This window comes from Anoplolepis gracilipes, chromosome 5 (assembly GCF_047496725.1).
Source record: "Anoplolepis gracilipes chromosome 5, ASM4749672v1, whole genome shotgun sequence".
Lineage (NCBI taxonomy): Eukaryota > Metazoa > Arthropoda > Insecta > Hymenoptera > Formicidae > Anoplolepis > Anoplolepis gracilipes.
The window spans coordinates 9667638-9691989 of NC_132974.1; the positions used below are offsets into that span (position 1 = coordinate 9667638).

General features: G+C 32.5%; 1 protein-coding gene across 4 annotated transcripts in view; it reads right to left on the minus strand.

Annotated features, from left to right (window-relative positions):
• Slo (calcium-activated potassium channel slo) overlaps nucleotides 1-24352 on the minus strand; it is a 102969-nt gene that overhangs the window by 57161 nt on the left and 21456 nt on the right. For all 4 annotated transcript variants that reach the window (XM_072892599.1, XM_072892598.1, XM_072892597.1 and 1 more), the window contains exons 4-7: nucleotides 7020-7081; nucleotides 6657-6753; nucleotides 6028-6291; nucleotides 4910-5077 (exon numbers count right to left, since the gene is read on the minus strand). In XM_072892599.1, the coding sequence (XP_072748700.1) occupies nucleotides 4910-5077; nucleotides 6028-6291; nucleotides 6657-6753; nucleotides 7020-7081 (591 nt within the window). The remainder of the gene's footprint in view (nucleotides 1-4909; nucleotides 5078-6027; nucleotides 6292-6656; nucleotides 6754-7019; nucleotides 7082-24352) is intronic.

The window sequence follows — 24352 nt, forward strand, 5'->3', positions numbered from 1 at the left end:
ATAATGGTATCTCTTTTTCCACAATGCAATAAAATTATATTGCTTATAACTTTTGCTCTTTATCGATTGCAGGGGAGCAAAAGGGAAGTGAATGTTCTAATAATGTGAAGCGGACTATTGCTTTGGTTTGTAAGTTTCGCAATCATCTCGTTGATATCGTCCTGCTCAGAATTCACTACTATTAGTATTGTACGCGTCACTAAATTCGGCCGACAAAATTCAGAAAATAAAGTTCAAGCGACCAGAACAATGTCTTATGTCGTAACATATGTGAGCAGCGTATCAGCGTCGCAGAAAATACACATACAGACAGAATGAACAGTCAAGAATCAAGCGCGTACAGACACCAATATCTTATCGAAGCCTTCGGGCTTTTACGCCCTTTAAGGGAGAAATATGATAAAGTTGATACAGAAAAATTTATATAATATATTGAGAACCTCGAATCTCTGGCTGTGAATTGTACTTAAGTTTTCATTATCCAGTAAGATATAATTATTATATTTATAGAATTATCTAACATTAAAATCAATTATGTAAATATTAATAAATAAAAAAAAAATTTATTAATGCAACTTTCTAAATAACTCTCTTTTTTATGATTGATATAATTCGTTCATATACACTCTGTTGAGATCCAGTAGTATAAAACGAGATTTACAAAGTTCTATCGCTTAAAGTTTCGAGGCTCTTTTTTTAGTAAAAGTCCTGTCGATACTCGTTAGCATCGTGAAAAAGTAGGTTCGCAGCATATATATATCGCAGCATTCGCATGACAAGCTGAATCGATTATAATTGAATTAATCGATTCGCCGCATTATTAGCTACAAGTGATTCTTAGATCGAAGAAAAAAGATAGTGGCTGTAGCAAAACTCTGTAGAATCAATTTAAGCTGTAAAATAGATAGATAGATAGATAGATAGATAGATAGAGAGAAAGAGAAAGATGGAAAGAGAGAGAAAAAGAGACGAAGGAAGAGTAAAATATGCTTTCAATAGCTACAATGTGTCGTACAAATACATAATGACCGCAATTATTTCTTTCACCACTTCATGTAACACCGAAATCAGGAGGCTCGAGCGCTTGCAATTATAGCAAATTAACTCGAGAAAAAACACGATTCGATGTAAAGTGAAATATTGCTACGCTAAATGCTTCGTAATGAGCTGCGATTTTTGGAAACTACAACTATTTACTAATCATATGTCGATTGAAATTAACCTGTTAAATTTTCTAATAAAATTTGAATTCTCCCCGTTTCTCATATTCAATCTGAGTTATCATTTTAACACGTAAAAATAATTATTTTAATTGATTTTAACTTTTTTTTTGCAATCGAATTGAATAAATATGTTTCGGGCTATTTTCACAATACAGTCAAGAATAATAAAATTATTTTAAACAATTCTATATCTCTTATTATATTTCTTATTTCAAATATATTAAAGCGGTCTCTGTATATTATGACCAAAGCTTCAACTTCAGAAAAATACAATCTTTTTCTCCTTTGATTATAGACTGAGGCGTGTAGGTACGAAAGTCACAGAAAGTCGTTATCGAAATCCGTCGTGAGTTTTACGTCAAGATTTTACTCCTAATGATTCTCTTTCAACGTTCGACCATATAAAGTGCTTTAGAAATATTTCCTTTGAGTAAATTTCAAATTATTGAAGATCAAATTATGAAATCAAACAAAATTATATTTAATATTTGAGATAATAGGATTTTGTTGTTTTAAGCTTTTTTTATACTTGTATACAAGTTGCCAGGAAAATATTGATTGTTAAATACAATCGTTATTTTAATTATAATTGATATCCATATATAGTTATTAAATATTCACATCACACACACACGCATACACACACCCATACACACACACATAAACATCACACTTTATAACTTTGATATAATTTACTCTGCAATAATATCAAGTTTCTTTTTTAATAGCAGAACAAAATTTTGAACTGAATTAGGTCTAATTTTTTTTAATGTTATATTATTGGATTACTTTTGCATACTAACAATAAGAATTATCTACTTTTCAGCTTTTTTTGTACGACTAATAAAATTATTTTGCGTAATCAAATTGCAAGATAACTTTTCTTTCATTACAACGATCTGAAACATCACGACGGTTCCGATACGTGATATAAGACATATAGGCATATATACAGGATATCCCACAGGAAGTTGCTGAACTGATCATCTGTCATTTTTAAATGCACAGGAAGCAGAAAAAGTAAAATATTTTTTAATAAAGGACATTTGCCGGTTTTATTTATGTATGGACTGAAGACAATTGAAGATATTTTTATCATTTAATAAAAGTTTATAAAAAGCAGAATATATCGACAATCTTAATGAAATATATATATATTTTTTTTTTTTTAACAGTCTAAAATAATAAAAGAATTGATCAGAGCTGTAAAAAAGTGAATGATATCTCAGAATATATATTATTAAGATTGTCGTTTTGTAGTATTTTTTATAAACGTTTATTAAATGATAAAAATATCTTCGATTATCTTTAGTAGATTATCCATATGTAAATAAAAGTAAAAATGTTTTCTATTAAAAGATATTTTACTTTTCCTGTTCGTTATGTGCATTTAAAAATGATAGCTGATTAGTTTCAGCAACTTCCCATGGGACACCCCATATAAGACAGTTAGTATCCTTATCTTCTCATCTCTTTTGTTATCGTAGCTAAAATTCGAGTGCGATTAGGTTAACTTATCACGACCTGTTTCGCATAAAAATAAAAATATTTTTCGACATATTTTCGAAATATAAAGAAATTACAGGAAAATGAGGGAGCACATTTTAAAATAATATACGAAATACACGAATAAAGCTAACTGATTAATTAAAAGGAGTTCTTTTTATAAATATTTATCATCACAATAAAGACTTAATTGGCGAAAATTTTTTACGACAACTCTTTTTTCCGGCACTTCGAAGAAACGTGTGTAATTAAATAATCGATTTATGTAAATTATAGTACATAGCCGCGTATGTTACATTAATTTTAAATTTTACATTTAAAAATACAAAACAAAATATAAATGCATTTTACTATTTGAAATATATATATATAAATAATAAAATATATTACAGTCTTATAAAAAGAAAGAGGCGTTTATTTAATCGCGGTACAATTTAAGCCTTTGTGCACGAACAAAGCAATTCTATATTACAAATGCATAAATGCATATCGAATGTACCATATTTTCGGGCTATGCTCTCACCAGCTCGATAATCAATGTTATCTATGAATATTCTATGATGAGCTGCGGACAAATGTTAGCTTAAACGCGTTTTCAATGTTTGAACGGCGATGCTCGCGTTTAAAAAAGAGAAAAATGCGATGCATCTTTGAGGAAACTCCAAGAGCAGGCTGTTATCCCGAGCAAGTCGAGCGCGTGTACACAAGGTTTAGGTGAACGATCGATACAAACGTACGCATAATAGAATACAAGCATGCTCATAATAATGCGCGCATCGACGTTCAAATAAATCGATCGATTCAATATAACGAGCAGCACCGTCCTCCGTCGTTGATTTATTCCCCAAAAAACTACTTTCGCATGGGATTAAATAAAGGTGTTATTTCAATCATGGGACAACTACGTTTCCCTTGTCTCGAGTTATAATGTTGGAAAGTTTAAGAAAAATGAGATAAATTTACAGCGGAATAAATAAACCCATCTATTCTTGAGAAAAGATCAACAAAGTTACATTATTATTAAAATTAAGCCTATACATATTTGTATAAATGCTATTAATTTGCTTAAAATGTTATACGTTATAAAAAAAAAAATACATTATTATCAATAATCAAAATTAAAGTTCCAGCTATAGTAATCGCTTTATCTGAGAAGTTTATACAGCGTATAAGAAATATTTTTCAATTGTCTCCAAAAAATATCATAAAATATCATCTAGAGTGTCATAAAGAGAGAAATTTCGCGAATAAATGCTAGCTATGCCATCGAGAGTCATATCTCGATGCCTTTCGGGACACAGGAAGATCAACGGCCGGAGAACACTTTACACTCGAAATATTCACCGTCTCGCGGCTCGAGGGACACGTAAATCTGAGGCTGTCGCTTGTCTCGCCGATGGTTCCGTTCTAATGTATGAGCCTTGGCAAAACGGGCAAGCTGGCGGCTCCGATTTGGCGAAACGAGCTATGCGAAACGCCGAATGGCAAACAGAATCCGCGATCATACTTTAGGATTGCATGAAATATCGCGGCGCCGATAATGGCGGAAAGATAAATGGAAGGCAAAAACTCAATTCTGATAAATGAGAAGTTAATAGAAAGGAAGAAAAAAAAACTTAATATTTCCCGCGACGATACAACAAATAAAATTTGGAAGTTTCATAGAGTTTCATAAAGTTCTTCTCCGTATGTACGTACTTGAAAAAGTCAATTGATGAGAAAAGTAGGATCTTTCTTTTGAGTGTTTCGCAAAGCTCGTACGCTCGCGTAAAAAGTGAAGAAAACACAGTAGAAAAATACAGTAATAATAACATTTCTATGAGAATAGAGATTTTACTTATTTTAATATTTCGTAATTCTCTATTACGAAAGTTATATATAATTTTTATTTTATATGAAATATTTATTATATTTATTTAAGCGGAATCTATAGCAGAAAATTTAATAACAGGTATTTGCATATTCTCATTTTTCTCATAAAAATTGCTACTGTATTTATCTACAGAGAAACCGGATCAAAGAATTATCCATTGACGATGCAAAAAATAGAAACGCGTTCTTTGATAAAAGCGCAATTTTCGAAGGACATATTGTACGCGGGTCTATAGAAGGCTCTTTTAATCGACAATAAATGTTATAGTGGCTCGAATATACATGAAGAATACGTAAAGATAACTTACCAAACCGACGAGTAGAAAAAATACTAGGAATGTGCGGCCGAGGACCGTCTGGCAGAAAACGTCGCCATATCCTACCGTGGACATCGTCACGATCAGAAAGTACACACAGGTCCAGTACGAAAGCTGTTGCGGGTTCACGAACTCGAAAGGGTCCCCTGAGTTTTCAAGCTGCGAACACGACGTTATTACGTTCAGGCTCATCTCCCCCCCTCCCCCGGCGTCAGTAGTAAAATTGCGGTTTAAATTGGCAGATAATAATAACCGTAAGCTTTTATTACTCCACAATAGTATAAATGTGGAACATATCCGAGGAATGTATTTCTGCGCATAGGGTGTCCTGGGAAATGTGAGAACCGCGAGAAAAAAAAAGTATATTATCGAATATAATAATGTAAGATTACATTTTCTTTATCGGAGATTTAAATCGTATAAAAAAGATTGGAAACGAAGACAGAAAAATGTGTATCTCTAATCGTTGTTTTACAAGTTTCGATAACAAATAAATATGTTGGTAATTATTTTACATGTTAGAGAATACCCAATTATTAGTTATGATAAATAGAGTTATTATATATTCCTTAAAACTAATTTATTGCTCATTTATTTTGATTTTTAATTACTAAGGATTTTTAATTAATTCTCCTTTTGTATCTTCAAATTTATTTAAAAAATTATTGCATTTTTTTCTCATTTCGTATGACACCATGTATATCTGTTCCAAAATACATGCACATTTATGTAAACTATGTTTTATATAAACTATTCTAAACTTTAAATACGTGAAAAAATAAATAGAAATTATATAAAAGAGTATATATATCACACATGAAGGAAAAAGATAGTTAATCTAGAAAAAAGTTCTACATAATAAATATTTGATTACAATATGTGTAGAGATACATGACACTAATTCAAAAGTAATGTAAATGCAATTTGAAAAACAATTGCTAAAAGAACATGTTAAGTTTGTTATTGTTCATTATTAATTCATGTAAGTGTTAGAATAAACAAATCATACGAAACTATAATTTCTGTGATTAATAAATCACGATTCAAGATAATTGGCGCAATATTTGTAACTGACTTCGATAATGTACAAAAAGAGGAAATTTTCTCACCAAATGAATGATGCCAGCAGCGGTCAACCAGACGGAGATGAAGATGGATACGAGTTGGGCGAGACGAATAGAACTCGATGTCTTTAGAATGTTGAGGTACTGGAGGATGTCAGGGACCGTCATCAGTCGTAGGGCTCGGAGGAACCTCAGTCCGATCCACGTCCGATCGAGATATATCGACACAAAGGACGGTGGTATCGTAAAGTAGTCCACGAACGAATACATCTCCAGCATGAACCACAGCTTGTCACTGGCGGCGATAAACTGCACGAATCGCACGAACGAGAAACAAGTTTACATGTGTGTGGTTAAACAAATATTATCGTTCGCCAAAAAGTCATTTTGAAAGATTTCCGTAGGATATACAAACAAAAAAGTAGTTTAAATCGTGCAAAGCATTATTTTTATAAACTTGAGTTATTTTGACTGTTCTAAATTTTAGTAAAAACCTTTCCTTTTACGTGTTTATTTTCAAAGTTAAAAAAATTTTTTAAATAAAGAAGGAAATATAAGTATCTATTAACAGTTATATAGAATTTTTAAACTGTTAGTACACTTTTTATAATCGCGTCTTAATTTTATTAGTAGAGAAATTGATGAAAAGGATGGAGATGGATGATCTTACTTACGCGTATAAAAAAGTAGACCATAAAAAATATATTGAAAGCTAAGTCTATCTGCTGAGTAATGTTGTTGCTCCACTTCTGGCAACGCTCCACCTCTTCGCTGTAACATGAAAGCATGAGATTGCGGATGTTAGGTCAGCATCTCTTACGCGAAGGTCTCGGTCTTAAAAAAAGCAATACTGAGAGGACGACTAAAATAACAGCGATTAAACTAGGCATTATATTGTTCTGTAAACTGAATTAAACCGCGAGAAGAAACTGTCAACTGTTAGTATTCTGTAACATCTCTAATATTGCACCAAAAAATCAAATATTTGTAAATGTTTTTGAGAAACTTGAAAGCCATCTGGTATTCTTGTTACTCACCTGGAGGCATCGATGAAGTATATTATAAGCGATGCTATACTGAGAATGAAAACTAACACCACCTGAAACAAACAATAAAACGCACAGATGAAATATCTATTCACGTTAAATAATTTTCTCTTTTTATACAAGCTCGTTAAATGTAAAAATAGGAATTTGCACTTTTGATCGTGCTCTTTTTATTATACTTGTAATTCTCTCCGAAAAATTATAGCTGTACTTTCATGTACCGTTTCAAACAGTCGTATTCCTTTAGAAGACATGACGTATGTATTATAGTATTATCTCTCGATTAATTCTCGAGTCGGTAATAGTGAAAGGTACTTAAAATCGCACAATGGAAGTAATGTTGATATAAACTCGAGCAAGTATCTCATATCTTTGTGAATATTTTCATTAAACTGCAGTATCGGTTTATTCCCGATATGCGACACGCGCAAAATGTAGCCGATAGCTGTCAGCATAAATGTAAAGTAACGTTTATGGCAAGAGTTAAATTTCGGCTTTACGCTCGCCATGATATCAAAATATTGTAGTTTCCAACAATATTATTAACAATCGCTATAACGTTAAATTAGTCTCGTACAATAGAACAACGCGACCTTAAAATTATGCGAATTTTAGCAAACAAACGCGTCAATAATCCGATTAAGTTCCTCATTAAACGACTAGTAGTACTGATTACCATCGTTGTTTCAAAGACAAGCGGTTCATTAAATTCTAGAGATTAAGATAATTTGTGCAATGAGTATAGCAAGTGATTTGTTAACCTATCGATTAAACAGGAATATTTGCAGTCACAATAATTCGCAATTCCACAATTAAATAAAACGCGGACAATGTATGGCACGTGTATCGGAATAATGCTGCGCGGAGTAATTAAAATCCAATATTGTTAAATGGCTTCACGCATAAAAAATAAATATCATTCAAGTACGAAAAAGGATGAATAAAATAAAAATTTTCACCGTGAAGTATTTCATTATCGTTTAGTAAATAGCAATAAAACGCAAGTCATGTAACCCGGACTCTGAAAATGGAAGCATGTAGAATTTATCTCTCGCGCAAAATATTTAAATATACATCAAGCCGGTATAAAATTGCGGGTTGCGCAGCTACACCCATAATCTCTGTAAACAATGACTAAGGCTAAGCTCAATTATCGTATGCATGTAAGCACGCGATGCGTGCGCGCAACACGAGATCGATAAGCATCCATATACAGGATTGTAAGCCATGAATCCATTAGCACTCTGGCAATCCTTATTATCCTCGTGTCGAAAGGATATCCAACGGCAGCTCGATTGACATTTATGTATTTTGATTAATCACCGACGAGCTAAATAATTGGATAAAAAAGGCACGCATGTATATATGTATGTGTAATGCTTTTCAAGAAATTAATATATGGCGTGTGTAGTCACGTGCAAATAAAATATTAATCTATTGTATCTAATGTAGTTTTAGATCATTATTATTATCTCTTTCTCTTTCTGTAGACATTTCTTTATATGTTTTTTAGCCTTCTGCGAACATTTTCGATTTATTTAACATGGAAACAGCAAATGATTCCACGAAATGATAATACTCATCGTGAGCGATTATCGATATCCATATTTTATGGCGCGAGATATTTTATCGGTTCTATATTCATTTGAAATTCCTCGCCTATCCTACATAAAAGAATAAGATATTCATTGTCAGAGATATATAAGATTTCTGAGAAGGATAAAGTGGTAAAAGATATGAAAAGATTATAGTCAAAGTCTTAAATTTCCATAATTAAAAGTGCATCTAAAATTAATAGTAAAATATGAACTTACTACAATACTTATTGTTAACTAAAGTTATATTTGATTGACGTCTGGTTAGGTACATTTAATTCACCATTAAATTTTATATATTTTCTATTTTGCATATTATAATAAAGAACTTATTTGTACTATATAAAAAATGTAATATATTCACTTTATGACGTCAGATATCATGATTACATGCAATCTTCATACTAAGAGATAGACCTTAATTTTTTTAGAAGACTTTCTATTTTACATGTTCTGCTAGGGCAGCATATCATCAACGGTATTTCTTTAGAAATTGCTCAAAGAAAAACGATTTTCTGGAGACACGTCAGAGTTGAACTTGTGTAATTTTTCCACTATCAGTCTACTTTGTACTTGTAATCTACGTAGCGACCTTCTCATGAATTTTCCTTTATAGATCCGTTTAAACGAATGCACGAGGAGATATGCGTCGGTGTAAATTAAGTAAGTGCAAAGAGCAAAAAGGAAAGAGAAGAGGAAGGCGAAGAAAAAAATAAGACTTTCACCAGCATATCGCATGATATTCCTGACGCGTTGATCTCATGAGAACGAATCCCCTTATACATAGTCACCGCGCGAAAATAGACAGTAAACGTGGCTCTCGACAGAATGATGTATAGAGAAACAGCAGGAGAAGTGGTTATACGAGAGAAGGATGAAGTAGCGAAAGAGGAGCGAATAAGCAAACCGACTGTAATGTTGAGAGAACGGAATACAATAATAGAAAACATCGATCAAACAAAAACGGAGGAAGAGAAAAGAGAAAGAGGAGAAAGAGGAGGAGGAAAAAGAGCATTTCAAGAGAGTAAACTAAAACGATCCCGCGAGTCGATCTCGCACGAATTCGGGTGCGATGCACCCAGAGAATCACGAACTTCTTCGATGCACCCTTTCAGATTATTTTTAACCGGCTCTTTCGCGGCCGCATAGAGATCACGTGGTGAAACGGGCCGAGAGCCGAGCTCACGTTTCCGTGTTAACCGACAGGCGAGCTTTAAAGTTCAGGGTTATCGCGCGCTAAAGACCATAATAAGAAGCCTGTTGGCCGCCGCCTACGAGCCAACGAACTCCCGTATCATCGATTTAAGTCCTTATCAAACCTGTCGTGCTCCTAACGACCGTTAAGGTAAATTAACTTGATAAACGGTTATACACGCGAAATTACTAGGCAGGAGTGAGGGTTTCCTGGCTGAGTATGGCGGGCACACCCTCGATGCGAGCTGAACAATTCCCTGGATATCACCTTAATAATTCATTTGATATTATACGCGATAATGGCTGATATCGTTATGTTCCCCTAGAAGAATATTTTATAGGAATGCACCATCATCATCTGTAGATATATTTAATTGGATAAACATTTTCGATTTTTATCATGTAGGTTATCTAAAGATAGTCGCTTCTTTTTCTTTCTATGAATAAAATTAAACGTTATTTCAACTTCAAGTATCTAAAAAGGAAAAAATTTTTAATAAATGTACAAAAGTTTAAATAAATAACTTAACGTTTCTCTTTCAGTGATACTTTCTGAAGAGAAAACTTCAGAATTTATTACCTTAAAGCATTTATTAATACATACTATGTATGTATAATATAAACAGCTATTCTCTTTCTTGTGTGCTAACGACAAGGAAAACATGTGTAATATTCCTGCAATAATTTAATTTATTTAATTAACGAAAAATCATATTGATAATTTCAATATATTCGGGTATAAGAATAAAAATTCTACGTAATTTTAGATCATTAAAATGTAAATTTCGTCCTTTCCTAAATTAATAAAATGTAATCTAAAATATAATTATCATGTAATTGTAAAAATTATAAAGCTGTAGTAAAAAATTACATCCAGTTTTGGCAAATAAAGTTCTGCGAGCGTGTGTGTGCGTATATTTTACTTTGTTTTATTATATATAATATAGTACATTTTACTCTTATAATATGTGTATTGACTCTCTCATTTTAATTCATATTTCATGTATGTATGTTAGCAGAGCTTGTAATCATTTCACGTTGGTTTCGAGGTAACATAGCGTGCTCTAAAAAGAACTAAATTAAAGTAGGACAAACGATTAATGAGTTTCATATATCGTCAATAATGTTGTACAGCCTATTATACTATAATACTATACTGAGGAGGAAGATATAAAGTACAAATATTTTTACAAATACGTATGTAATATCATTGATCAACATATAAAATGTTATGTTACATGCTAAAATGATATATATATATATATATATATATATATATAGTAGATAATTTACTTAAGTAAGTTCCGATAAAATAGAAAGAGGTTTTCCACGTGTCCAAAATAGCTATGAATAAGCCAATGCGAAAGAAATCGATAAACTCAGTTATACATATAACAAAAATTATTTTGTCGAAAGAAGAAAAGCAAGATATTTCAATATTTTACATAGAATATAACTAAAATTTTTATCAAAAAATTTTGAGATTAATTGCAATAATTAATTTTTAACATTATAAACTTACTACAATCGCAATATTTAATAAATAATTTAGAAAATTGATATCAAATTGATAAGAAATTTTAATTTCTTATTAATTAAAATACGAATTTCATTTTACCTAAATTTAAAAAAAAAATCACAGAAACACAGATTACACTTTTTAATTACCAAGGTATAAAAGTCAAAAATCAAAGACTTATATAATGTACGATAATAAAATGATCTATTAACTTTTCTCTAAGCAAAATTTATTAAAAGTTTGTTAAACCTTGATACGATGGGTCTAAGATAGTCTATGCAAGACATTAAGTAAGATCGACAATTTCGAACTTGATGAGCTCATATAAACCAAACCGATATCGATCTCGGATACTGAATTTACGAGAAACTTTTATTATGTTTACTAAGAAGTGAAGAGAGAGAGACAGAGAGAGAGAGAAAGTATTCCTCTAGACACACGTTAGATCTATGGATAAACGCTGGCGCTAAGAGCGCCAAGAACATCGTGTAAAAATAGAAAGAAAGACCGTCGTATATCTGATATTGTTCCTACATAGATATCCACGTTATCGATAAACGAAAGGTAAAGAACGTAGAAAATTCAAGACGACTGCAGACGGAGTCGATGCGCCGTCAAGTAGGTGGACGCGCATAAAATGCTACAACTTATCGGCCATGGAGCTCGCGCAGGGCAGTCTATATGGTGTACACGTACCCGTAGCGTAAATAAATAAGGAGACGTAGCTTATGTGCTCTACCGGCCAATCGATTTCACCGGGTTGGCCCCGTGCCAGATATCCCTCTCGTTAAATTTTCGAACAATTTCACGGCCTGCCGGCGCGGCGATATGGTGCTGAAGCGCGGTATCAACCATTAACGAGGAGCGACCAACTCCTTCGTTAGCCGAGAAGTTTGACCCCAGTTTGGCGAGTTATACATTGAACCTGTCGTGTGCAAATCGTCGTAAAAATCGCGATCCAATCTGCTACGGAAATCTATTTCATGGACGCTTGATACCACTTCGTTGCTCTCTACATATTTCGTTACTCGAACTTAAGAAATACAGGTTATTTTTTTATAATATATATATTGGTATCTTTCACGGTTCATACTTGATAATAAACTTTTCTTATAAAATATGAGTTAGATCTGTTACGATAATAAAATTCTCGAATTATGATATTTTGCGAAATTTAATAAGACTTCAATAAGATTTTATGTTATCTCTGATCTATCTATTCAATAAGTTAGCCGATAAGAGCTTATCTCGATTCTCTCAATATATCAATAGCAAATTTTATGCTGTATTTTTCTCTTCTGTTAAGCATTAATACATCTTATTAATATCTAATAAAGCAAATGAGCATATAATTTTATTTTATCTAAATGTCGATCGATTATTTATCTCATAGTTCAACTTAATTTAATTATTCAACTTTACACTAACATTTATAAATAAAATTTCTAATATTTCTCATAGTATCGATATTCATTATAAACTTCCATTTTCCTCCCTGAAAATGAAATTTACCTCTCTACCATTTCTATATTTTTATTCCATAAGTAAATTAATTTTTAGAAAGCTATTGCTGAAAGAGAGAAAGAGAGAGAGAAAAATATATGAGCTAAATGTGTGTGTGTGTGTGTGTGTGTATATATATAATACAAAGCCCATTGCTCTTCCCTCAGAAACATGGTGACCCAAAAAATTGTATTCTATTATGTATAATTCTTCATGCAGTTCAAACTGTAGTAATAAAGTGCATGCTTTACTTTTTCGGCTGATCCGGAGCACGCGAAGTATTTATTCTAACAGAATAATTTAAAGATATTCCGAATATTGCGCAACACAATCTTTCCCCGAAATTCAAAGGATATCCTACTGAAAATGTATTCCACTGGGCGCATTGGCGCGTTCTCTCTCCCTCTCTCTCTCTCTCTCTCTCTTTCTCTTTCTCTTTCTCACTCTCTCTCTTTTTCTTTGTAAGAAAATAAAGTTGCAATTGGGCTCCATCGAGCCGTGTCCAATTTCGCGGATGCTACGTCTCTCGCGTGCACATACGGATGTTACACACGTGGTTCGCTAGATGCGCACGTACACTCCACATATACGCGCCTCGGGTCTCCGGATGCATCGTTCCAGCATGCAGCACGGCTGGCGTGCTGCTGCTGCTGCTGCTGCTGCTGCTGCTGCTGCGGCTGCTGCTGCAGCACTATGGAAGATCTGGGTCATCCGAAAACGGTCGCAGGGCCGTGCCGGAGAAGTTCCCCGTTTCGTTTGCCTCAAAAATCATGCGGGTGAGATGAGCGAAATGGCGAATCTTTCGCTTTCCTAAGAGATCCTTTAGAAAATTTACTTGTTATTTCGTGAATCGACAAAGAGGAAAAAAACACCAAGCCTGGATCACCTGGATACTTTGAGAAATTCACGGGTAGATAAAATAAGTCGCTCGCGAAGTAAAAGCTATTACTCTGTCTCGGGAATAATAAAGTGCAGCATATAAACGGATATGCCGAATAAATCCTCTGCATTAAATTATCACGAGTGTTAAATAGTGTTACTAGTATTGCATTTGCTATTTCAAATCGCGCCAACTTTATAAAGTCGGTTCTATCTATATTTAAGAAAAAAGACATATTGCTCAATTTTATTTATCTATTTTTTTTTAATGGAAAGATTTGTCGATAACAACTCTTGAATTCTATGTGTATCAGAATTATTCCAAAAACTAAAAAAGTAATATTCATAATCTTGAATAAAAATTAAATATATATTTTTAATATGTATCACCATCGCAAAATAAACAATTCATTTTTTTGAACGTTAAACTTCTAAAAAAAAGTGTTACGTTTTAATCTCCCGAGTTTTAGCATTATATTTTCATTTTATAAACATTTCAAAAAAGATGATAAAATTTCAAACAATACGAATACAACAATTGTTATTTAAAAAATGTAAGTTAATTGTTGCAAAAGCAGCAAATAATTAGTACTAATTAAACTACTAATTAGACGTTACCCTAATAATAGCAGAGAGAGAGAGAGAGAGAAATCATAGTAAATGGCTGTCAGTCACGTAAACGACTACTACGTACTGGTGACGGGATACTGAATATCGCTATGTTCTACCCATTCTCTGTGCAGTCAGTAAATATGCATCTTCTCAGATAATAGTGTTGAGAATATTGTGATCACGTTACGTTGCTATGAGAACTACGAAGATATATCTTTCGAGTATAACGCTTTATGAATTGTTTCTATTCGTATTTTAAATTGAGCTGTAAATATTTATAACCATCGTATTGTGAAACAAATAACATTTCCTAGATATTAAAGGAACTTTATAAAACTTAGTGTTAATATTCTCTCGACATGACAATAAAAATCCTATTTTCTGATTATCTCTTGGGTCACGATAAAACGCTGAGAATAGCGCACTATTTCATAACACAGTGACTCACGAGTTGATATATAGTATATTCAGATTGAAACTCATCACGATATATCTTAACATCTTTGCATGACGCATCGCGTAACTCTCTTTGTAAAAATTATCCAAAACATCCAAACATATCACGCTTCTTTCTCTATCTCACAATGATTGTCAGAATTTCCACGCGCTCTTTCTGCAAATCAAATATTTTCCTCATGTTCGAAAACGCTGAGATGATGACGACTCGGTGCGTTCCTGAATAAAAAGATCGCGAAATGTAATACATATACATGTGGAGAGTCTCTCGCCGTGTGCTGGCACCCATCCTCTTTCATTTTGCAAGTAAAGCCATGGGCTCATACTTTTGTACAGCCTAATCAAACGAGCGGCTTACTTTGCTATCCCCAGGGTAACGGTTCATTTAATTAAATACCACGCTCCCTAAGCCACGCAACTTTCTATAGCGTCGGAAAGAAGTTTATTTTGCTAGAATTATATCCCGCAGGCTTGTACTAATCAATGTAAAGTCGGTATGACATAATTGACGATTCTGCAAATACTGAATTGAATTAATCTATAAAATTCTCAATTTTATTACGTCTAGAAAGAGAGAGAAAAAAATCTATAGAAATAGTATTACATTTTATTTTATAAATCTTTGCATGTAGTAAAAATCACTTATGAAAAACATATTATTATTTTATAAACTCGAGGTTTTATACATGTTATTAAATGTTGAAATAAAATCTAGAAAGAAAAATATAAATTACTAATAAAAAAGTATATATAAATTTTATAAATATTCTCAGAAATGCAAAATTTTGTATACCGTATAATAATGTAAATAACGGTAAAATTGCACAATCCTTGTCGAATAATTAAATATCATATTTAATGAAATGTATCTCTCTGTTTAATAATTTTCTTGAAAATCTCAGGTAACATTCCCTTTTTCTCTACAAGCAAAAATATTTGAGACAATAAGTAACCCGAGCGCAACACAATTCTCATCAATCACGTAATGCATAGTGCAATATCCAGGTGCGCTATGTAGCTTTCCGTTCCGCGCTCATTTCCGATTTTCTACTCTAACGTTGTTCTCCAGAGTGCGCACTCGCAAGGGGAGGCTAAGCGAGGCTTGCGTAACATGGCGTACAGTTTCGCGAGCCAAGTTCCACCGTTCGACCCTTCGTCCAGACATATCTTAGCTCCGTTCCCTTCGTTGCGACGGAGGAGCCAGGTGATAATAGTAGTATGCGCGGTGTCGGAGGGGGTTGTTATCACCGTGACCGGGGTATCGATTGTACCCTCCTCCCCGATTCCTCTTTCACAGCTGGCTATGCGAACGTCACCGGGTTAACGGAGTGCGGCTGCACCCGACGACGACCGAAGGACGGTTCGGCGAGAGCAAGCAGTGACGGAGCGGGGAGCAGGTAGATAGAGGAACGGGAGAGGTAGCTTTGCGTTTGAACTTGCGTCTGAACCGACCACGACGAGAGTTCTCCATCCCCTTTTCAGAAGAACGGCCGAACGTTTGGTCGCCCACCACCGTCATCACCAGCTCGCTCCCACCATTCGACCCCGTGCTACGGGAATGTGGGTTACTGGGTTATCATTGCCGGTGTTGGTGGCTCGTCCTTCTCCGTTGCCGGAAGCTTTTCCAACCAATTGCTCGTCCGAAAGGACAACGACGAAAACCAAGGAGGACCAGAAATCACCCGAGAGTGTAATTCTTCTTTAGGGCGTAGAAATTTCGAGGAAGATTGCCGATATACGGAGATATCGGACCTTCCGCGGCATTGGCTACATCGATTTTTCAAGATATCCAGGAAAACTGTATATCATGCGTCTTTGCTGCTTGTCACTTGGGATGAATTTGTCACCAGTATATATATATATATATATATATATATATATATATATATATATATAAAATAATAAATTTTGTTCTCAGAAACGTATATAAAAAATATATATATATATACATACACATATATATATATATATATATATGTAAAACCTTTTTTTTAATTATTTCTTTCCCTGTTGCGTGACAGATGAGCGGCACAGCTGCAGTACTGTTTTTAATGAAACTGCTGAAGAAGCAAAATCAAAAATAGATCAACAAATTAACAGTAAAATTATTAAGTTCTTTATATTTTTCATTCGATTATGCTATATCAGTTCAATCTTATAATTATCTTTATTCAATCAATTCTTGCATTAATTATTCCTTATCGATTTTTGTTTACTCTACTTTTTCCATATTATTTATGACATATTCTTATTATAAGATAATTATAAGCAAGTTATAATAACTTTGTAGTTTTTAAATATGTTTTATAGTTATAAAATACAATTATCCTTGTCTGTAGTTCATTAACAATAGTGTTTTATGGATCGTGCACATATAACATATCGAAACAGAGGTAACAATGTTACGCTACATATGTGATTTTAACAGCATCGAATCGTTAAGTTTGATATGATTTTATTCACTTTTTTCATTTGCGAATCCGAACGGATGCAAGTGAAACAGCCTTCAATCCTTATAATCAACTTTATGGGCAATTTCCGTTGAATCTACTCGTTAAAGACATATCGGACAATTCACACTATCTTGAATTAATGTCTCGAGTGACACATACGATGCTCGTAATTCGAATCACGAACACATGCTAATTACCCTGCTCGACACGAGTCGACGCTAGGGTATTCTTGTAATTACACGTATTCTTGGACAGCGCATATTATATCTTGTAAATTATGATTCTTTTCATCCATCTTCCAAAAATTAGATTTAGAGGAGATATACAAGACGTCAAAATCAAATTAATTGTGAAGAAAAATCGTTTTACAAAAAAGGATTAGCTATTGTATAATTTTATATCACCGATTATATATTAAATCTCATTAAAAATATAAACGTAATATAAAAATCCTGTAGTATAAAATTATAGAGAAAAAAGACTTTGAATAAAATATTACTTTTAATATAAATAAGACGAATATAGACGGATTATTTATTCTTTCTTTTTTATAGATAAAGCTGCCATAACATAATATGTATAAATAAGTTAGCTCAAAAAACTGTATGCGTCGCATGAAATGCTTCATAACTTCATCAAAAAACTATCTGATTTGCTCTGAAGGCGACAATCTAACCTATCGTACTTTACTATAAATAAAGATTGCTGTTCTTATTTTAGCGTGCGAATTAGCGTAGGTCTCGGGCAGACTCGTCACGGATTATCCTTACTATTTTCGTATCGCAAGATGTGTAGCCGAAGCAACAACATTAACGACTTTTGTTTTAATCATTATCTATATAAGTATAAAAAAAACATTCACCAATTATTAAAAATTAAAGAAACAAATTTGTTTAACGAAACTTTATTTGATGCTAATATATATATAAAATAAAGAATTAAACAAGTACTACTATTTTTTATCTTATCTTTTATCTTGCGTTGCCCCGCAGTCATTAATTTCTTGTCATGTAAACTGCTATAAGATTACTCTGCGTGATAATCAATATTGTTAATTCAACGAGTTTAAAATAATAATTTTTAAAATGCAATTTTTCAATTTCAGAATTCAGAAAAAGTCTAGTTTATTTTGAATAGCGAGAGTGACATAAATGTACATTATTTTTTATATCAGAATGTCCAATTATTAATTATTAAAATGCAATAAATTAGACAACCTATCGGGATATGGGAGTAAACCGTTACCAGGCAAAAGTTTTATATCCTGAGATGGCATACTACCAACCAAGTCGTCTCGCGCCAACGGCAGATTCGGCCGAGTTTTTCTCGCCATGCTCTATTTATATAAGAAAATAAACCCCGGAATTTATCGGCCGCAAAACGAAATTCTCGTTCATTGCGGAAAAAGGATGCTGGACCGGGGCATGATTATCATATCAACGGCTTATCGCAACCTACCACAAAGTCTTAATTGCCCAACGATTGCCAAATACGATACTCATTATAAGTAGAAAAGGAAGCAGTTTCAAAAACGACGCCGACAATTTTGGCAATTACAGTTTATACGAAAAAAATTAATGAGAACACTAACAAGACATAGTAATAACTAAAAGCCAATGCTTTTTAATTCAACTTAAATGTTTAATATAAATAATTAATGTCGAATTGAAAACGCACAGATATTCTTCAACAAACTCAGAGTCCAATTTTATTGAAAAAAAATTTATAAAACATTTAATTACAGAATGTAATTTAATGTTAAAAATTAAAATTAAATAGTATTTTGACCAATTAATCTTCATAATAAAATGATAAGTTTATTTTATAATAATAATAATAAAAGTTCATAATAAAAGTTAAACAATTGTAAACTAACAACAAATAATTACATTTTGACGGTAATTATAAAAAATGATTATATAAAAACTCAAAATGCTTCATAAAAATTTAATCTCAGGTTTCGAGCTCTTCTCTAGAGGAATAGATCCGAAGGGTTTTTCTTGTATTGCCAGCAAAGACTATTATATTTTTTCGTTTATGTTTGCAAATTTAATTAAAGTGCATATTATATAAACAAAGTCAATTACGATTCTAGAAACTCGGTGTGGTTATCTTCATCATTATTTTCGACATCGCTCGCTTCGATTTGTCCTTTGTTCTTAAAGCAACTGTTGCAGTAGGATGCAAATTGTTTTAGGTTTGCTGGATAAAATAGAAAAAAATATCAACCTCATTCAGTAAAAAATTCTTGCACGGACGTGATGTGTTACTGACAATGAGACGAGACATATAAATAAAAATAATTATAAGCAAGACGATTATGTTTTCTACGGATATTCACAATTTTCAACTTTGCAACGTAAGTTTATTTTTTAATCGCGCTGTAGTGCGCAAGATAAAATTAGCACGGGGAGACACATCTTTGGTTGGATAGGAGACTTTGAATAGCGAGCACCTGTTATTTCTTTTCTTCCGCGAAGTGGCTGTTCTAAAAAATAAATTCGGTCAAAAACATAAAATAATAGTTATTCAATATGCATCTGATTATGTGCAAGACAAATAAAAAAGTTATATTTAAATCTTGTTCAATCGCATTCAAAGCACAAAGATATGCTAGTTTATCAAACGCATATTTATATTTTATATATAAATATATTTATAAATAAATAAATAAATATATATATATATATATGTATTTATATATAAATATAAACACTAAAATATAAATGTAAATATTTATGTAAATATTATATAAATATTCATATGCGGATACTATACCTTCTTTAATTACTTTTATTATATTCATATTTTATAATACTTGCGTTATACTGTGCAATTGGAGGGAGATTAAAAGCTTTTACCAAATTTACTTTGACTGAGATTAAGAATATTTTACAATATACATATTTTTACAATATATTTTTTAGTAATGTTTCAATAATTTCTTTAATAAAAAAGAAGCTTGAAAAGAATTCACACGTAGAGCATTTGATAAATTACACACGAGAAATATGTTCAAATGTATGTAAACCCTTCATTTTTTTCATCCACTTAGACTAAAAAAAACTTATCATATATCAGAATGTATATCATAAATATTTACACAAAAACTTGTATCAACATATCCTGAAAACATTCAACACTTATTAAAATAATAAAAGCTAACAAATTGTATCTACTTTATCTTCCTTCTGTATGTATATGTAAGAGAGAAAGAGAGAGATAATTTCATATAACTACTATACATATATACTACTAGAAAAACTTTTAATAATAATTTATAATAATAATTTCTCGAGACAAAAATCAAATAAAACATATTTTCTTCATTTTGCCTCGTTATAATGATCTAGTTTTGTTAACTATGCATCGCTCGATAGTCAAACGCGGACGACGCAACTTTGCGCAACCCTTGCGCAATATCCTAAATGACATTAAGCATATGTGGCTCATCCGGAATATAGTTGAAAATTTAACGCATAAATCGCACGGAAAGTTCCAACATAATGCAACCCGCGCTAGCACCGCGGATCAAGTCTATTTGTAATTGTTTTCTCAAGACTTGATGATGTTGTGTGAGTCACCGTTGTTGTTTATATAAGCGAATGCGTACGTTCCACCGTGCACTGTAAAGAAATCCGGAAATCTTACAAAAACAGAATCAAATATGCACTGTCAAGTTATAAATAATTCTAGATATTTTATATCTCACCGTCCTAATTTTATCTGCATAAACATTAATATAAGCTACTATAACAAAAGTAAACAAAAATATTAAACTTTATTTCCTCTCACGAATTAAAAATTATTATCGTTAAAAAAGATTACAACAAATGTCTCTCGCAGCATCTGTCAATAACCTAATTTTCTATTCTCTTGGGTTCAGTTCACTGTTTTCATTACGTTTTCATATGCTAAAATAACGCGTCTAAACGCAGTACGAAATTCTCACTGTCTGTAAAAATTTTCTGGCAGAATGTACGATTCGTAATCGTCTTACAATTTTCGTGGCAGCATACGCAGTGTCTCAGAAAATCATATAATATTGTTTTAACTCTTCAAATAAAATAAACACTATAATAATATAGTTGTATTTAAGATATAAAAATAAACTTTAGAAAACATTACTGATTATCTTAAATTAAAATCACATTAAAAAATTTAATTTATCAATTAATTTGAATTTAACTTTATAAATTTACCTAACAAACACTTATTGTTAGTTTAAAATATATTGATGATATATTTAATATCCTTTAATATTATAAAAACATGTCTATGTAGAACAATTAAAATGATTGTAAGCTTCTCGTAATATATATATCTACTTCATTATTGATGGAAAACACTGCCAAGCGAATCTATAGCCTATCACGCTTCGCTTTCGCAATCAAACTATCGGTTCTCTAATGAGCAACCATTGGATGATTATTGCGGCGAATGTTCCATCATCGTAAACGAGGATAAGGGTACAGATTAATAACCGCATTGAAACATACATGTTATATCTCCGTTGTATTATGTCATTTGCAGAGTAAATAGAAGGTCGTAAATTGAATGTCAGCTAGTTATCGAATAGATTAGAAAAAACTTTATCATGTAAATGTCAATAATAAATAATCTGTATTATTAAAAAGTCGAATAACGGGACACTTAAATTGTAAAATAAAATAAACAATTGTAATACATTTATATATTCAATAACATGTAATGAGTTCGAAATATTAACAAGAATTTGTGGCAAATTTAAAATACGCTTCAGAAAAAATATTAAGAAAAGATATTACATGGTGCAACTTTCCAACTTCCGACATTAAATTTCTTACCAAGTAAGAATTAAATTTTTGTTGATAAAAAGTTGAGCTGAAATTAACCAAACAGAACAAAGTTTTGTTATCCACTTTAGTTACATCTTTGAAATTTAACTCGCAAAAGACCCTCTATTTGTAGAGTATAAAATATTTTCGTAAATTAACTTCCGTGAAAATTTTGGAGAAATCAATTTTGTAAAAAATTTAGAACTGAAATTATTTTTGAGTAAATATGAAATAGAGCTAAAATAAAAATCAATAAAATATATACTATACTTTGTATTATTAAATTTTTCATTTTAATAATAACATATTATTACTGTAGTAAATAGTAATAAAGAATAACTATAGCAAATAAAAATTTTCTTTTACACAAAAGAGAGAATATAGCTTACATTATAACGAGCTTATAAGTTCAATTCAATTCAATTCAATTTGATTTGATTTGATTCTTTTTCCTCGCACTCTTAAAAGCCTTTCAAAGTTGGCGTGAAGTCACATTTCTTTGTCGGTACCATATCCTGGCACACGTATTCCAAATGATTGATGAGCATACCGAATCTTCAAACAAATCTCTTAAGAGGCGAGCAAAATTCAACTACTCAAGGAGATGGCTTCTGCGAAACGCGAACATAAAGCGCAGATCGATCTTTTAACGAGTAAGGCGGATTATCGATGTAGGCCTTGGCATACTGAAATTCATGTCACCCAAAGCCGGTAGAGATGGTACGGGGTTGCCCAAGATTTTACTTCGAATGGATCGACATACATGCAATTATCTTCTCCGTTTCTCTCCGGTGTCGTGACAAATCTGTTACATTCTTGGAAACGAATACTGGCCAGTTGCCAGCCGCTGCTAATGACTTTTCTTTCAAAAATGATCCATATTTCCGATCCACCTACATTCGCGACAGGATTATGAATTTGCACGAAGAGATATGTCTTCTCAGTTTTTCGAAACTTGGGAAAAATACGTATTTTGCGGATCACATTTGGTGGACAAAAACATTTTGCAGATGTAATGCTTTTTTAATTCATGATTTTCTTTATTTCGCGAAAATAATCAAGTCAATCTGCGACTTACGCGCGAAAGGACTTAAGAAACGTCTACATTTCTTAAAAGTTCCTGTTTCTCTTGGCAAAGAAAAGAAAATAGAATTCTGCATAAACGTTAATAAAATTGAATCAAACGTAATGGCTCGTTAATGCGGAGAATACCGGGAAATTTCCGGTATTCCGCATTCCCACTTATCGTAGGACGCATCGTGAATCCATAAATTATCGGCGCTGGCCGGTAAACACGCGAAAGTGTCAGCTTCGGTTTCCGCCAATTGAAAATGACCGAATTATGGTACCAGCCGGATCTGGCGCCTTTGCCAGGAAATAGGGAAGAGAGGCACGTGCTCGGAGAAACTGGAACACGAACGTAAAGTGCACCGTGAGGATCGCGGTAAAGCGGCTAAGTTTTGACATCAAAAAGTTGCTCTTTGATCGGTGACCCCACATGAACGAAAGCTACTTTGAGCCTCCTCATTCTCATCTAGTACGTTTCAATAAATCATCTCGAGAGCGATACGTCTCGTTAATCCCGACACCGAACGATCTTAAACCGCTAAATTAAATCGAGATACATTTTTTTCGCACATTGACACTTTTTTTCCTACAAAGCAGGCCAGAATTACTGCAATGGCTCTTATCATTCGAACCAATTGCACAATATCAAATTCTATCAATGACCTCTTACATTTCTTATATAAGCCATGTTTTTTTTTTCCACGAAGATATTTCTTTAAAAACCGATCTTGACGAAATATAATAATTTAACTCAAAGAAATTGGCAAAGAACGATAAAACGTTTGTCTAATGTGAAATAATATATTTCTGTTTCACCTACAGTCGATGTAAAGAGACGATGTATTCAATTAAATATTATAGAGAGAAATATGAACAGATCCGATAAACAATGCTCCAAGGAAGTAAAAGATGATAGGTTGAAGGAAGAAGCTGATTTCGTTATGTAGGTCGGCCGCAGGGTCACCTGCTTGGACGTCGGCTAAAGGTTAAATTCCAATTATAGCATGCGGATAAATAGGCAGCTATCGTCCCGTATGAAACGATCTCTCCTGTCGACGAGACGACGTACAAGAAAATACAGCTACTGTCAGTAAAACGAATTACAAACCGGATGTAGATAGATATTTTGGCGAACTCTGCCGGTTAAACAGAGATTTGTAATTTCTTCAATTTTATTAATGAAATATGTCCTCTTTCTGTTGAAAAAAATTCTCTTTTTACTTCACTT